The 16,688-nt window shown below is 40.9% G+C and overlaps 1 protein-coding gene across 4 annotated transcripts in view; it reads right to left on the bottom strand.

The window, feature by feature from the left end:
* TTLL5 (tubulin tyrosine ligase like 5) overlaps nucleotides 1–16,688 on the bottom strand; it is a gene marked incomplete at its 3' end in the record, with an annotated part of 215,860 nt that overhangs the window by 23,649 nt on the left and 175,523 nt on the right. For 3 of the 4 annotated variants that reach the window (XM_081147080.1, XM_081147081.1, XM_081147084.1), the window contains one exon: nucleotides 760–842. The exons of the other annotated variant lie outside the window; for it this stretch is intronic. In XM_081147080.1, coding sequence (XP_081003206.1) covers nucleotides 760–842 — 83 coding nt within the window. The remainder of the gene's footprint in view (nucleotides 1–759; nucleotides 843–16,688) is intronic. 4 annotated transcript variants of the gene reach the window in all.

Raw genomic sequence — 16,688 nt, 5'->3', positions numbered from 1 at the left:
TAAGGTCCTGGCAGCAGGGACCGTTTTGTTCACCGTGTATGTACCTTAGTGCCCACAATGTTACTTTTTCCATAGTAGGTGACCAATAATAAATATCTGAATTGAATTCAAGTGATTTTTCTTTCACTTTCCTGGTTACTTAGTGCATTTTTTATGAATTATTACTCATAGAAAACTCCAGGAACCAAGGCTGCTTCACTAATATGTAGGCTCCTACATTGAGAGGCTTTGCTCAGTACCTACCTGGCAAGAGACCATAACATTAGCCTGACAGGCCTCAGATCAAAAACCAGAGCTCTAGCTATACACCCATGTAATCTGCTCCAGCCCCTCAACTTTTGAGCCTCAGTTTTCTCATCTGGGGTGGGTAGACAAGATGATCCAACTTGTGAGGACTAGTGAAAGATACTACATGTGGAAAAACTATATAAACAGTGAGACACCAATCAAATACAGGCGTTTTTTACTAAGCGCTGCAAATCTGATAGGATGCTACTGGACTGGGAAATTTCAACTATCCCAAACTATCCAGAAAACCATTCAATCTCAAGTTGTCAATATCATTTTAAGGAAGGATGTAACAAAACAAACAAAAAACCCTCCCCCTCCCCCCCCCCAAACACGCACTGCCAATGCACAGAAAGCCTGGAAGCCTCGATGCTTTATTCTTTGAACTGGAGCTCTCTCCGGAGGCAGAAGAGGGAATGTGCCAAGCCCAGCACCCTCCCTCGCGGCAGGACAGCTGCTGTGCCCACTAACCTGAGGAGCTGGTGATGGGCACAAATGCTGCACAGTTAAGGCTGCTCTGGAGTCCGTTCAGCTGCCCTTCCGTGGCGGACCCTCTGAAACACAAGCAGCTTAGTTAGACGTGTAGATAGAAAGGCAAGGCCAAGTGCAGGCCCTCCCACGGCCTGCTCCTTGCTCTTGGTGTCCCTCTCCTGCGGTTCACCCTCTTGTTTCTTTCAAGACTGTGTGGAAACGTCTTCTTATCAGAGAGGGCCAACCTCTTTTCTTCTTAGGAAATATTACATATTTTACATGACCAACCTATGCCCTCCTTCTGAAATATTACATATTTTAAAATGTATTGTCCGTCTCTCTCTACTAGAATGTAACTTCAAGAAAGCACAGGCTCTAACCACTGTGTCTTCAGTGCCTAGAGCAGGGCCTGGCACCTAATAAGCACTCAAAAAGCATTTGTTTATTGAATGGACAAATTAAGTTCCTGGTATTGACTTGGTTAAATCATAAGGAAAAAAAGACATTTAAAAAAACCACTAGGTTTCATGTAAAGCCGTGGTTCCCAACTGGAGGAACGAGGAGGGACAGGTTTTGCTGCCTCATTCCACCACTGCATAACAGACATCTGGCTGTCATAACTGTGGGGGCTACTGGCCATCTAATGGGTAGAGGCAAGGAATGGTACTAAACATCTCCTACAGGGCGCTGGAAAGTGCCCTCAGACAAAGAATTATATAGCCCAGGATGTCAATGGTGCTGAGGCTGAGAAACCATTACACAGAGGCACTTCCTCCTATGCCAACTTTGACCAGATATGGGACAGAGTATGTTGGATTCCCAGCCATGTCTGAGAAAGTCTATGACTAGCTCGATGCCCTAGAGACCATTTCAGGTAATTCTTTTTTTAAATTTTCACCCGAGGATATTTTTTCCATTGCTTTTCAGAGAGAGTGGAAGGGGGGAGAGAGAGAGAGAAACGTCGATATGAGAGAGAAATATTGATTGGTTGCCTCCTACATGTGCCCCGACCAGGGCCAGGGATTGAGCCTGCAACTGAGGTATGTGCCCTTGGCTGGATTCGAACCCGAGACCCTTTAGTCCTTGGATGAGCTCTTTCACTTACAGAAGCCAAACCGACTAGGGCTGTAACTCTTTTTTATTAAAATTATAATTATGAAATTGTATAACTGGTTGCATAATATCTGTTATCCTTGCTAGAATGTAGAGACTGTATCAGTCATACACAGTTGTATCCATATTACATTTTGTCTGCATTAGGTATTTAATAAATATTTTAAAAAATAATCTGACCCAACGCTCTCATAAATACACTTACTTGTCGGTAGCATCTACCTTGATTTTAGTTGATGTGTAAAAAGTTTTCATAGGAGATTCAAGTTTTCATATGCTCAGTTCTTTATTTTTTCAGCAGTATCCGATTCAGCCCTTAGGACCCCTCTCCTAGCACTATTTTTCCATTAGTTCATTCACACAAAAAGTATTTATTAAGCATTCCCTGTGCTCAGTACTCGTGAGGAGGTAGACATTAAACAAATACATAAGAGATAAATTGTGTGATAAATGTTAAGGAAAAAAGTCCACGTCGCTATGAGAGAATGAAAAAGGGGAACCCGATTTAGATGGCGAGGAGAGTCGTCAAGGATGGCCTCTCTGAGGAAGTCATATTTCAGCAGAGTCGTGAGGTTATGAGAAGCAGCTTAGCCGAGAGCAGAGCTTTTCACAGAGAAGTATAATGATCCTGAGGCAGAAAGGGGCTTATGCTGTCCTAGGAGCCTTTACAGACCCACAAGACAAAGGGGAAGTCAAGCAGTGTTTGACAAACTTCTTAACCATCCAGCTTCCAGGCCCTTCGGTTGGAGCGTACGGTTCAGTAAGTCTTGGATACAGCCTGAGAGCTTGGGCTTTTTATAGCTCCCCAGAGAAGTTAGGGAAACAGTGGCTAGTGGGTAAAGAGGAAGGTAGGGTGAGCACCACTGGAGAGTCTGGCAGAGCCTTAGGTCCCTACACTGCTGGTGGGGACATCTCTTGAGAACACAGGCCAGCAGTGATGCAAGGATCACTGTCTCATACTCCAGCCCCGCCCAACCCCACACCACCAAGCTGAGGTTGGTCCCTACCCTCTCCTTTCCACTCTCATTTCGAGGCTGCCACAGAAGCAAAGAGGAGAGACAGGAACATAGGGCTCCTCCCTTTCCCACAAGCTTCACCGTGGTTACCTACATCTGGAATGCTTATGCATTTTATTTCAGCTCCTTGTAGACACCCCCAAACCACCCAAAGCACCCATAAGCTGATATTTGCTCTTCCAGGTCCAAGTGAAAAATGAAAAGTTCTGGAGGGCCTCGGATGAGCTCTTTCACTTACAGAAGTTAAAAGTCCTTAGGGCTATTCGCCTGTGTTAGGAGCAGCTGAGTCAAAAAGAAAAAAACCCATGGGGCTGGTCTGTTCACTGGGAAACCCTGAGCGTCAGCAGTTAAAAGGGAAGCAGGCAGGCAAGATTTGGGGGTCAGTAGAAGAAACAAAGACCACACACAAGGAGATCCAGAGGTTAGACCTAGTGAGTTCTAGGTCCCCAAACTCTCTAACCTTCTCCCTCTCCTCTCTGGAACTGCCACCTACCCGTCACCCTCAGAGGCTTCCTCCTGTTTCTCACACAGAATCTCCTGACCTTACATCCCCTCTACCAGTTCCACTCACCCCTCCATCTGCCTCCTTCTGTCAACTCTCGCCACTGATTCATTTGATCATTTCTAGTGACTCTACTGCTTCTAGCATAGGTCCCCATTCCACAGCCATCCAAGAGGAAATTCTGAGTGAATTCTTCCATGAGAACACTGGTACACAACACGGTTTGGGTCTATGTTATTGCTATTCTAGGCACATTATGGGTAAATATGCTTTTGCTGTAATAACATCACTTCCTTAGGAAAACACATTTCAACTTCTGAAGAGCCCACTCCTCAGTAAGAACTTCTGAAATACAGCTTGTCTAGGGCCTGTACGCGAACTTGCACTTGCTGATCTGCTCCTGCAACGGTTCTTTGCTGCTTTCCTGGGATGACCTGTGTTTTAGGAAATACATGGGAAGGTATATATATGTTTCCCTGGTTGTCTTTAAGTCAGTTACTATGTTTTAACTTTAGGATCAAAGGACCTACCTCATAGGGTTGTTGCGGATGAAACGCACATCTTAGCACAGTGTCTGATACTATATTAGGGCCATTAACATAATTATTAGTATTGTTACTTTTACTTAGGAATATTGCCAATCTCTGCATTCACTGTAAGTTTACTATACACAGAAATATTAAACTGGGTGACTCACTGACTAACTCAGTTTGGACTACTGTGCTAAACTGTAGAAGAATGACCACAAGACATTCAGAATCTGAACATTAACAGCAATTTGCTATTAGAGTCAAAGGTAATTAACTGGCAACCTACAAGGCAGAAATCTCATAGTCAAAATTATTCTTAAAATGTCTTAGAAAGAAAGGTCTCATGTGAGATTGACAAACCATCTCTTAATAAATTTAACACATTTTTTTTTTTTTTTCTGCCAGCATTAGAATGAATCACTGTTTCTTCAATCGTGCACCAAATGAAGTAGTTGGCTTGTAGCAAGGGGCCATGTTGTGAAAAATGCCTCTCTGAGCACAAGAACAACACATACACAGTGGGCTGCTCTTTCTTGAGAGGCTCATGGGAAATGAGACTGACTAGAGGAACAACACATCTCCTATCTATCCTGAGTGGAATATCAAATGGAATCAGCTACCTTATTGAAACTGTATTTTCTCTTTGTCTCTGAATAGCTGAACGTGCAAAGTTAAATGTGTGTTTAATGCGGCTCCATGACCTGCTGCTCTATGAACATAGTACATTCAGAATATGAAGAGGTTGCTAACAGTGAACTCAGAAAAACTGGAGTTATAAAAGTATGAGTTTTCCGGTGAGAAATTCTGAAAAGGTGGGCCAAGAAAGGTGCCATTAACTTTTTATCTCATATAAATCCTATCTGGTACAAGTTCTAGGAGATGGAAAGCATTCAATGTAGTCAAAGGTTGAGAGTTAGAGGCTCAGTACAATCTCAGCTGTGGTAACTGGCTTGGTTTGTCCATAGAGAAGAGCCTGAATTATTTGTCTAGAATTGGCACAAGCTGCTGAAGAGCAGGCTTCCTGATTAACTGAGCCACTTAAAAACTGAGATAAGGAATGTGCCCACGCATAGTAGCAGCAAAGAATTAGCAGAATTCCATTAATAGTGACACGCTCTTTTCAACTATGGCAGTCTCTTTTTCTCGGGACGTGTTCATAGCTAGTACCTGGAGAGTTTCCTTAGATATTAAATATACACTTCCTGACCCAGAACCCAATTCACCTGCTCCATTCCTATGCACTCCTCTTGCCCACCCACTTCTCTGAACTCCAAGGAAGAGCCTGACATGGACAATATTCCTACTTTGAGTAAAGAGGGCAGCTCTTCTGGGCCTTTCAAAGAAATTGTTCAATAACGTGGTACAAACAAGTCATCTCTCTATAGGCCGAAATGTTGCCTGCATTTGTCATTTTGGAAGATTTCTTTTAGTGCGAGTCTCTGCTTAGGAAATACAAGCTGATCAAATACCGGGCTAGGAGTTCCGCTGGCGTCAAGACCAGACCGCACCACCCAGCCGGCCTATGTAACACACCGCCGCCAGTCCAGGAGGGTTACACTGAGCAAGATCCCCATTATCCACTTTGCTGGTAAGGCTTCTGACGTGCTTTTTTGTGACCCTTCGGTCCTTTATTTGTGGTTTCCTCTGTTCTTTTCCCCCCATTATTTTGATCAGTGGAAACTTTTCTGAAAGTGATATCCTTTCTTTAAGATCTGTTTTGTTCATTACTTCATAAGGTTGACTGTGGTTTGGGCTATATTGTTTCTCTTCAGGTTCTTTTCAAGGCTCTCCACATCTCTGACACAGAGGTACTAGCTTTCTGTTTCAATGGTTTAGTAAAAGTTTATCTTGGATTCATGCCACCGCATCAAGGATGACCTTTCTGTAGAAGGAAAGACCCACAAAAGGAAAACACTCAAGGTTTTACAGGAAGAGGAGAGCTAGAAATGCTGACCTCGCCTGGGCTGTGGCAAATGACATGGTGGCATCTGTGAAGGTCCTGAAAAGAAATGCCCTCAAACTATATCATTTTTATAAAATGCTTGTGACAACCAACCTCTTTCAGTTCCCAAAGGAGGGAAGAAATCCTAAGACGCAATTTAGGTTAAAGAACTGACTTCCAAAGGAAGAACACGGTCTTTTCTTAGCAAAGTTACTCACAGATTAACTACCTTACAATGTACCTATGTGCACACAAGTGTGTGTGTGCCTCCCCCTTTATCTATCAGTATGGGATTATAGATATATTCTACAAACAGAATCTAATATGCTAATCCTCAGCAAATAACAATTAGAACATTATTAATTTGGATCTGGTTCCAAAACCAATTCAAGAAACAGTAAAGTCCACTTTTGCTGAGTAGTGGTGATAGGACTCCATTTTATAAACACTACACTTCATCTAATCCACTATATTTGTCATTATATTCCTTTTAATTCCTAAAATTATTTATGTGGGCCCTTCCTCTTTTTTTTGTTAATCTTTCCAGAGGTGATCGTCTATGCTGATATCAATTTCATTCATTCCTTCATCATGTACTTAATGAACACCTACCATGTGCCACTCTATGAGGCACTGTTCTCTCATGGTGCTCCCATGTGCTGGCTGTTCTTGATGATTTGGCTGTATTTTAATTTCATTTTTAGTAATTTACTGTTGTTCCTTTTACTTAGCTTTCCAAGTTAAATGATTAACTCATTTTCAACCTTCTTGTCTTTTTAAAAAAATATGTCTTTATTGATTTCAGTGAGAGGAAGGGAGAGGGGGACAGAGAGAAAGAACATCAGTGATGAGAGAGTCATTGACCGGCTGCCTCCTGCTCGCCCCCTACCGGGAATCGAGCCCGCAACCTGGGCATGTGCCCTGACTGGGAATCGAACCACAATCATAGGTTGATGCTCAACCGCTGAGCCACATCAGCTGGGCCTTCTTGTCTTTTTCATAAACACATTTAAGGTTACAACTTTATTTTTGGGTATAGTTTTGGCTATCCCACAAATTTATGTAGTACTCTCAAAGCTATTCAGTTCTCAATGTTTTATGATTTTCACTATGATTACCTCTGAAACACATGAGTATTATGTTCTCTATTTTTTTTTTAAATTTTCAAACAGCCTTTAAAAAAACCTATCTTTTTATTATTTCTAATTTAAATGTATTTATTATAGTTAAAAAGTGTGAACTATTTGATACTGATTTTTTGAAGTGTGTGGAGCCTTCATTTGTGACACAGTATGTGCTGAACTTTTATAAATGTTCCACATACACCTGAAAAGAAAAAGAAAGTATATTCTCCCTTTTGGGTGGAATCCATACGTAGCTATTAATGTTTTCATACTGTCAACTGTGACTAATAAGAACATTGTAAAATTTAGGGGACACAATCAGCTTTTAAAAACAACAGGGAATTTTTGAACCCTTTTCGTCATAATACATATTGATAGATATTTTTACTAAGATGCACAGAAAATGTATTTTTAAGATTATAAGTGGTCAAAAAAAGATCAAAAGCCACTTATTAAAGCAAATTGTTAATTATGCATTTCAAATATTCAAAATCCTCAGAAATTTTTGTTTGAGTTACTTATACTGATAGAAGTATATTTAAATAAATCACCCACCATAATGATAATCTGCCAAATTTTCCTTCTAATTTTGTAAGTTTTTGATTTCTATATTTTGAATTTACAATGTTAAGTGCACACAAGGGATTTACTTTATTCCTATTAATACTTTTGATTAATTCTATTTTATTTATTGCTATACTAATTTTCCTTCTAATTAGTATTGCATGGTTTATCTTTTCCCAATCCTTTGCCATTTCTGTGAGATTACACTTTAGGTATGTCTCTTTTAAGTAGCCTATAACTGAACATTTTAAAAAATGCAATTTGGTAGTCTATCTTTCAATAGAAGAGTATAATCTGTTAAAATTTATTGTGCTTACTTATACATTTGGATTTTTTATTATCTTAGTTCTTATTTTCCATTTACCATAATTTCCCTTTGCTTTCCTGCCTTCCGCTGGGTTTATAAAGCTTCTACATTCCCTTATCTCCTCCTCTGTTGGTTTGAAAATTACAGACCTAAATATATCAATTATTTAGCTGTTGTCCTAAGAAAGTGTTTCCTCTTGCCCTTCAACTTGACACGGGCCTGTAATACCTTCACTACTCTTATCCCTGAACATGTTCTTTTTACAGCAGACCAACAATTATTTTCATAGCCACTAACACTTAATGACATTGTATAAAATGTTTGTACTTCACTGTTTCATGTTACCCAACACTTCTGTGTTATCCTTTATCCTACACCATCTTTACCAGTTCTTTCACTGAGGGCACAGGTGGTATATTCTTAGACTTTAAATATTTCAAACTATTTTTATTTTGCCTTCTCTCTTGAATGACAGTTTAGCTATGCATAAAATTCTAGACTGAAAGTTACTTCAACACTTTGAAGCTATTAGCTCTTGTTTTCTGCCACTTCTTGTTGCTGGAGAGAAGGCTGGTATTCTGCGTTCCTTTGCAGTTACAGTGAATTTTTGCTCAGGTGTAAGAATTCCCCTCATGCTTAATGTTCTGCTGTTTCACTATGATATGTCCAGAGGTACATTTATTTTGGTACATGGAACAAATTTTTTAGCTGAGGACTCATGTCTTTGATTCCAGAAAACTCTCGGTTATAATTTTTTAAAATATTGCTTTAAAATATGCCTATCTCTCAGGTCTCTCTACTGATACTCCTATCAGAGTCACGTCATGTCCCACAAGATGCTCCTATTAGATACATAATCCAACACGTCTGACCATTTAAAAATATTAAGTTAATCTGTAAGGAATTCATGTTCCAGTTGTTGATTTTGTTGGCAACCTTTCTTAGTATTAGATGTGTTCGTGTTTTGGAATTCTGGTTTGCAGGCTCATTTTGAATAGCAATCATCTCTCCCTTGCCTCTCTACTTGCTCCTCGCTTCCTATCTGAAGATTTTATAGCTGCCTCCACCCAGTCCCCTTGACCCTAGTCCAGACCAGACTCTACTGTGCTATTTCGGTGCCCTTGCCTCAGTGATATTTAGAAATCCAGGTGAGTTCTGAGACATGGATGTTGCAAGGTCATGTTATCTTCCAGACTCTGCAGGCCCATATCTCATATAAAGAGGGTCCATGCCAGCTTTACCAGTCTCCCATTAGGAGAGCACTGAATTCTTGAGCTCAAAGATTTTCTGGCCTTGGTGCTGTTGACATTTTGGACTGGATAATTCCTTGCTGAGGAACTGTCCTGTGCTTTTTAGGATGTTTAGCAGTATCCCTAAACTCTACTCATTAGATGCCACCCTGTTATGAAAACCAAAAATGACTCCAGACTTTGCCAACATCATCCCCAGCTGAAAAACCACTGTTTTCTTTTCAGTTAACAAGCCTGGTTTTAGTCTCTCCTCTTGGGTAGGGCACTTTCAGGACCAATATGCCACAGAGGCTGAACTCCAGGCTGCCACTGCCTGCTTCCAAAGTAGAGTTCCGAAAGCTTGTTGCTGCAGCTCCTTCACCGCTTCGCATTTATTTCTGTACAGCTGGGGGCCAAAGGAGATGTTTCCCTTGTTTTGAAGCTCAGCTCTGTCCTTTTGGTTTCTTCTTTAAGCTTTTTATCTCTCATTGCTATGTGTTTGAAGCAGAGGGAGAATATTAAGTGTGAACTTATGGAGCCAACTTGACTGGAAGTCAGTAGGTCCAAATCTAATCTTTTGTTTTGTTTGAAACTAAGCCTTTGCCTTCAATAGTCATCAGAGTTATTAGTGTTCAGGAAATCAGGATGTGTTTGAATTTCCATAGCCTTGCTAGCTAGAGCCAAATCACACTTACGAATATCATCTTACTAACAACAAAAATGTGATTTCTTTTAACAGGGAACAGCAGCAGTGGCAGAAATTACAGCTACACCAACCAGCATGCATGGGCACTTACTATATGAGTCAATTAAGTGAAGGAGCCAAGATTCAAATCTAACTGGAAACCTTGGGCTGTTAGCAGTTGTGCTCCACTACCTCTCGTAACACTCTACACAATATAAGTGATCAATGATAATTGCTATTTAGTGATCCTCCATGCATGTACCTTGATGCAAAAAATGACATCACTACCACCAGCACCATTTCCTGACAGCTCATCATGAATATAAGCTATATCAGGAGCAGGGGTCTGAACTTATCTCTTCTTCTCAAAAACAAACTTCATGAAAGCAGGACTCATGTCTGTTTTGTCTACTGGTGTTATCACCAATATCCAGAGCAATGCACAGCATAGTGGACATTTAACATAGATGTGATGAAATGGTGAAGACAGGGTATATGTCCCTAGGAGATTTATTGGAAGCAGAATACATGTAAGAAGAAAAAATAAGGCAAGGAGGTAGATGGCAGGGGAGCTAAGGATGGGGCAGTTAGTAAAGTGGCATCACGGTGATAAGTTAAAACTTGATCTTGAATAAAAGACAGGACTTAGATTCAAGAGGCTACGAGAATTCTGTGGAGGGGATGACATGAGCATGTAGGAACACAGTGGAGCAGGTTGTGCAAGGTGGGAGTAGAGCACAGGGAAGGCCAGAGGCAGGCCAGGGGGCATACTGCAGGAGGCTTTACTGTCAGAGCAAGGACAACTTGATCTTGCAGGCACTTGAAAGTCGCCGAAGATTTCAAATAAAAGGTTCAAAAAATATTTTAGAGATGATACACACATATATTTTATCCTCACACAAGGATATGTTTGTTGATTTTAGAGAGAGAGGAGAAAGAGACATAGAGAGAGAAACACTAATGTGAGAGAGATAAATGGATCAGTTGCTTTCCTATGCGCCCTGACCAGGGTTTGAACCCACAACTGTTTTTTGGTGAATGGGACGGCGCCTCAACCAACTGAGCCACCCGGCTAGGGCTGGAGATGATATTTTAAAATTGCTTCCTAGGCTTGCTCGTGTACCCTGTTTCTTTAAGAACCAATTTTGGTAGTTTAAAATCTTTTGCCTTGTTCTACTTGGTTTTCTTTTTATTCAATTGACAGTTGCTGTTTTTTCAAATGATATCTTTCATCCAGTTTTTAAAATTTAGTAGCATGCAATTGTGCACAGCGTTCTCCTAAGTTTTCAGTCTCCCCTTTATCTTCTTTTAAAACCTCTTATTTTAATTCTCTTCTTTTTCTGGCAGAGCTGTATTTATTTTCTCCTTCCCTGACCCAAAACTAAATATGAGTTTTGAGCATAACTAATTTTATTGCTTGCTCTTCACTTTATATTACTTTTCTAAAAGTCTACGATTATTGCAACAGCATGATTTATAAGAAGAAATATATATTTCGTGTCTTGCTCCTTTTTCTGGCTCATAGCTCCCCAAACCCTTGGAATTTCCTAAGTGTTGAGAGTGACAAAGGTGACTTTTGCTAAGTTAATGAGGTGGCTCTTGGAAGCACCTAAAAATGGGGGCTGGTTGTCAGGAGAACCAAGCATGTGATTAGAGGTTTGGAACTTTGAGTTGAATCAATCACAAATTGGTCAGTGATTTATCAGTCATGCGCATGTAAAGCCTCCCTAAAAACCCAAGAGGAGGAGGTTCGGAGAGCTTCTGGATGGTGAACATGCGGAGATGTGGGGAGACGGCACGGCAGCTCTGCGCTCCTTGCATCTCTTCCATCTGGTTGTTCCTGAGTTACATCCTTTTACAATAAACTGGCCATCTAGTAAGTAACATGTTTCTCTGAGTTCTGTGAGCTATTCTAGCAAATTAATTGAACCCAAGGAGTGGGTTTTGGGAACCTCTGATTTATAGCCAGTAGGTCAGAAGTACAGGTAACAACCTGGACTTGCACTGGCATCCTGAGTTGGAAGGGGTCATTGGAATTACCAATCTATAGCTCCCAATCGATAGCTGGTTGGTCAGAGCACAGGTTAGAAGTCTGGGTTTGTGGCTGACACCTGAAGTGTGTGTGTGTGTGTGTGTGTGCGTGCACACTCATAATCTTATAGGACTGATTCTTTTACCTGGGGAATCTGATACTATCTCCAGGTAGATAGAGTGAGAATTGAGTTGGATTCTTGGACACCCTGCTGGTATCTGAGAATTGCTTGTTGATGTGAAGGGAAACAACCCCCTCTCCCTCTGCCCACACTAGAATTGCGTCTAGGAACCCTTCTTAACTATATTCTTTGGAATGCATAATTTAGAGAATTCTTTACTTAAGAATGGATATGCCACAGATTCAATTATATTTCTTGAAATACAAATAATAAAAGGCTAAGAGGCTGACAGAAGATGGTTAACCTACAATATGACATCTTCTATGCTCACATCAAGAACCTACTGCTGGACCACTGTAACTCCTGATCACTTCGCCTCATTTTAATAAATCGTATGTTAAAAATTTATTGCTTTAAAAAAAAAAGCCTGATCCTTCTTTTTATATTTTTCTGACATTAATTTGTGAAAATCTTTTATCATATTTCTGACATTACCAAACATTCAGGTCAGATGAATAGGTGTTTGGTTTAACCACGCCGCTGAACTCCTGATTGCTTTCCTCCCACCTAATGCTCACAGCTTTTAACACACACCACTGTCCTGGGTGCTGACACAGAGCAGCAGTTACCTTCCATTTCCACTGAGGTCACCCTGAGGGAGGATGTCCTGAAAGCTGGGTAAGAAAAGTTAATGCCAGCTGTTGGAAGAGCAGCACTCTTGTTGAGTCTAGTATTCCTGACAGTTTTCTTTCTTCAGAGGTGTCCCGAGGTTCAACAGCTCTGACCCTGCCCTTTCAAATCCATCCCTAGCCTATGAGTTCTGCCTAGGTCCCTGGCAAACTCGAACCTCCTCAGGTTCCTTTCTCCCTATTTCCTGGAGAGTGTAACTGGCTCTGGGGACAAAGTCATTACAAGGATGAAAAAGCTCTTGCGCATGTACTTGCTCACAGGCGGTCATACTTCCTAGTTCAGCTGACTGCCTGGAAGAAATACCACAAAGAGCTCTGAAAGGAGGGTCTGAAGTGGGTTCTAAATTACCAAGTGTTGTGAACATTAAGAGGAAATCAAGGAAAGCTACTGGCACTATGGAAAGGTTTAAAAAATCTAAGTCATTCTCTTCACAGAACCGAAAATGAGATTTAGCTAAAGAAATATAAGAGTATGAGTTTGAGGATGCTAATGAAATGGCTGTAAAGCATCCGGATTAAAAAACAAATGTGCTCATAAAAAAAGCTTTCAACAGAATAGTCAGAAAACAAGCTATTTTGGGTAATTATTCAGTGGGGACAGTGGTTTTGTTTTACAGATGGGAAACTGAAGCCTTTAGAGGGAAAGTGACCTGAATATTATCATAAAGAAACAGGACTCCACTGTTCTGATTCTCAACTCCCTTTGCACCAAAATCCAAACGACATTCCATCTTTTATGTTCCATTGTCCTCTAAAATCAACCCTCTCGGATGTGGAAACTTTGATGCTCTTGGAAATTGCTTCTATATTTGTCTAATGCCAACTTCTGTGCTAGGAGGATTTTGAAGTTCAACCCCAAAACACAGGGCTTGGCATGGTCAAAAGCTCATTACAACTTCTCATTAGTTGTGTCTCTTGGGGCAACTATGACATTCCTGAGTGTGACTCAGTATCACCAGTCACAACTGAGGGTTCCTGATGAACCTGAACTGAGCCAGAGCAAAGGCTGCAATACGCTCCAAGCAAATGAAGTAATACAGCATGTATGAAGAAAGTAAAAATTATACAAAAATTTCCTGAAACGCCATCTTAGTATTAACCATAATAATACCTAACACTTATTTTATTATTTTACTTTTTAAAAAATATTTTAAAATTGATTTTCTTATAGAAAGAAGAAGAGAGACAGAGAGAGAGAAATGTCAATGTGAGAGCAAAACATCGATCGGCTGCTTCCTGCACGCCCCCTACCGGGGACTGAGCTCGCAACCTGGGCATGTGCCCTGACCAGGAATCAAACCAGCAACCTTTTGGTGTATGGGATGCCGCCTAACCAACTGAGCCCCACTGGCCAGGGCAACTAACACTTATTTTACATATATTACGTACCAGGCACTGTATTTGTGCTAGGCATTCATTAATTCATTTATTTCTCTCAATGACCCTATGAGGCAGGTACAGTTATTACCCCTATTTTAAAATAGGAAACTGGCTCACATAGATGTTAAATAACTTGCTATGCTAGCTAGAAACATGAATTACTTTAGAATAATAAGAATATATCTGAGGATCCTGATTTCGGAAGCCTTAAAAGGGTTCTTTAGGTTCAAAATAACTTCATCAACTTAAAGTATGAAGTTTAGTTCATAGTAATGTACCATGACAGTTTCTTAGTATGGAACATTCTTCAAATGTACCGTGGCAATATCAGATGTCAACGATGGGGAAAGCTGGGTGTACTAATTTTTATGAGCACTATCTTTACAACTTTTCTGTAAATCTAAAATTATCCCAAAATAAAAACTTTACTTAAAAAAACACTTTATCTGGATACTGCATAGAGGGAACTTTTTGTGAAGTCAGTACAGATAAAAATAGTGCTTTCCTTTTTCCTAAAAGTCAGAAGCATATTGAAAACAGTGGGGAACTCACAACACTGTACATTTTACACGTAAGTGAGAGAATGTTAAGGTCTCCATTAGTGCTAACTTATTTAGCTTCAGAGACTTGTGTTAGAGTTTTAAAGGCAAATTGGAAACTATTTCCTGGAACAACGCCTCACAGCATGCCTTTTGATTCTTGGATTATATTTCTTAAATTCTGAAGAAATCTGCCTTTTCCCCCCCTTCTGTGCATTTTTGGTGCTGAGCTGTTTCCGGTTTTCCCACACTCCTGCCTGTCAGAGAGAAGAAACCACAAAAATGCAGCAAAGCAAAGTTTGTCCACAGAGCTGCGAGTCCACCTCAGAAGGCCGAAGGGCTCTCCTGCCAGGAGTGAGTTCAGGGCAGTGAGCGGCGTCTTCAGCTGGCCAGCCCGCTGCCTGTTGCCGAGCCCACCTCTCCCGGAGCAGACCAGCCGGCCACACAGGCCACCACGGGCCATCTCAGGATACTGGCAACAGAGAATCCACAAACAGAAAGTGCACTGGCAAATTCAACACTCATCTGAGACTCACTCATTTTCCTGCCTAACTGGGCACTTCTCAAACCTGTGCAGAAGAGCATGGTTTAGAATGCTTGTGCCAGCTCTTTTCCATGTACTTTACATGTATTAACTTTGCTAATATTTATCAACTATCTTATGAAGCAGATATTCTTTTCATCCCCACTTTACAAATGAGGAAACTGAGGCTCAGATTAAGTAACTTGTAACTTGCAGAAGGTCTCAAGTCAGTTAAGTGTGGAGTGGGGATGTGGATACAGGTAGTGTCTGGCTCCAGAGGCTGCACCCTGAAGGATCTGACTCTACTCTTTCTAAGGTGAGGGCCATACAGCTTCCTTCCTATGGCTTTCAACCATGAACGGCAGCTTTCCTACACCTTCCCTACGCTCCAGAGAGTTCTGTAAAGTCCTACGATGCCAATTATTCCCAGAATGGTGCTTGGCACTTAGTAGGCTCTGGATAAATATTTGTTTGATAGATGAAAATGGCAGCAATATAATTGAAACAGCCACAAGGGATTGTTTTCGATCCAAATTCAGAATTTGATTCACTATGCAAGCGGGGGAAGACAGTAACCATTTTTGCAATACCCTAGGATTCTTTCTTACAACTGAACCTGGTTTCATAAAGGACAAATGAATGAGGGGCCATTATGAGAACGAGAGAAATACAGAAACCTCCTCTAAGTGTTTATACATCAAGAATGCCTGCCTCTTCCAGGCATCTCTGAAAAGTGCCCCAATTTAGAATGGAGAAGGGCTGTTAGAACCCACACCCTTTACCAGTATATTTCTGGTTCACTAGCTGAAAAATGGCAGGAGGTAGAGTGGAGGATGCGACCTACAAAAATCTGATTCAGGAGTGGAAATGTGTTTTTTGAGGTAAAATAGGTAGACTACAAAATGTATTGAAAGGAAACCAACATTTTGCCACCCTGAAGCTGGTTTTTTGAGTTACTGATTTTAAGTTGTTAATTAAGAAACAAGACTCAGAGGGAACCTTTGACCCTACCCCCTTTTCTGCCCAAGAGATTTAGACAAAAAAACCTATTCTGGGAAGGAAGCCTTGGCTTAATCTCCTTAAAAATCTTCACCCCAGCCCAGCCGGCATGGCTCAGCGGTTGAGCATCGATCTATGAACCAGGAGATTGTGGTTCAATTTCGCGTCAGGGCACATGCCCAGGTTGCAGGCTCAATCCCCAGTAGGGGGCGTGTAGAGGGCAGCCGATCAAGGACTCTCTCTCAACATTAATGTTTCTATCTCTCTTTTTCCCTCCCCCTTCCTCTCTCTGAAATCAATAAAGATATATTTAAAAAAACAAAAATCTTCACCCCAGCAGAAGACTCCAAGTCTGTTAGCTAGTTCCCACCTGCTGTGCCCCACTGTTTGAGTTGTCTGGCAAGAATTTTCCTGCCATGTATGTTCTCCCCTTCCTCAACTACCTGTAAAGCACCTGTTCTCACTTTTGAAATAAAAAATCAGCCCCTTCTCCTTTGTCAGAAATGTTTTATACACCCAATTCTCCTCACTGTCTGGAATTCTCACGCTCATTGTGAATTTCCCATGCATCTGTATTAAAACTTTGATTTTCTCATGTTAACCTGTCTCTATTAATTTGATTATTAGCCTAGCC

Source organism: Miniopterus schreibersii (assembly GCF_964146895.1).
Source record: "Miniopterus schreibersii genome assembly, chromosome: 1".
NCBI lineage: Eukaryota > Metazoa > Chordata > Mammalia > Chiroptera > Miniopteridae > Miniopterus > Miniopterus schreibersii.
This window is presented reverse-complemented; position numbering and strand designations above follow the sequence as displayed.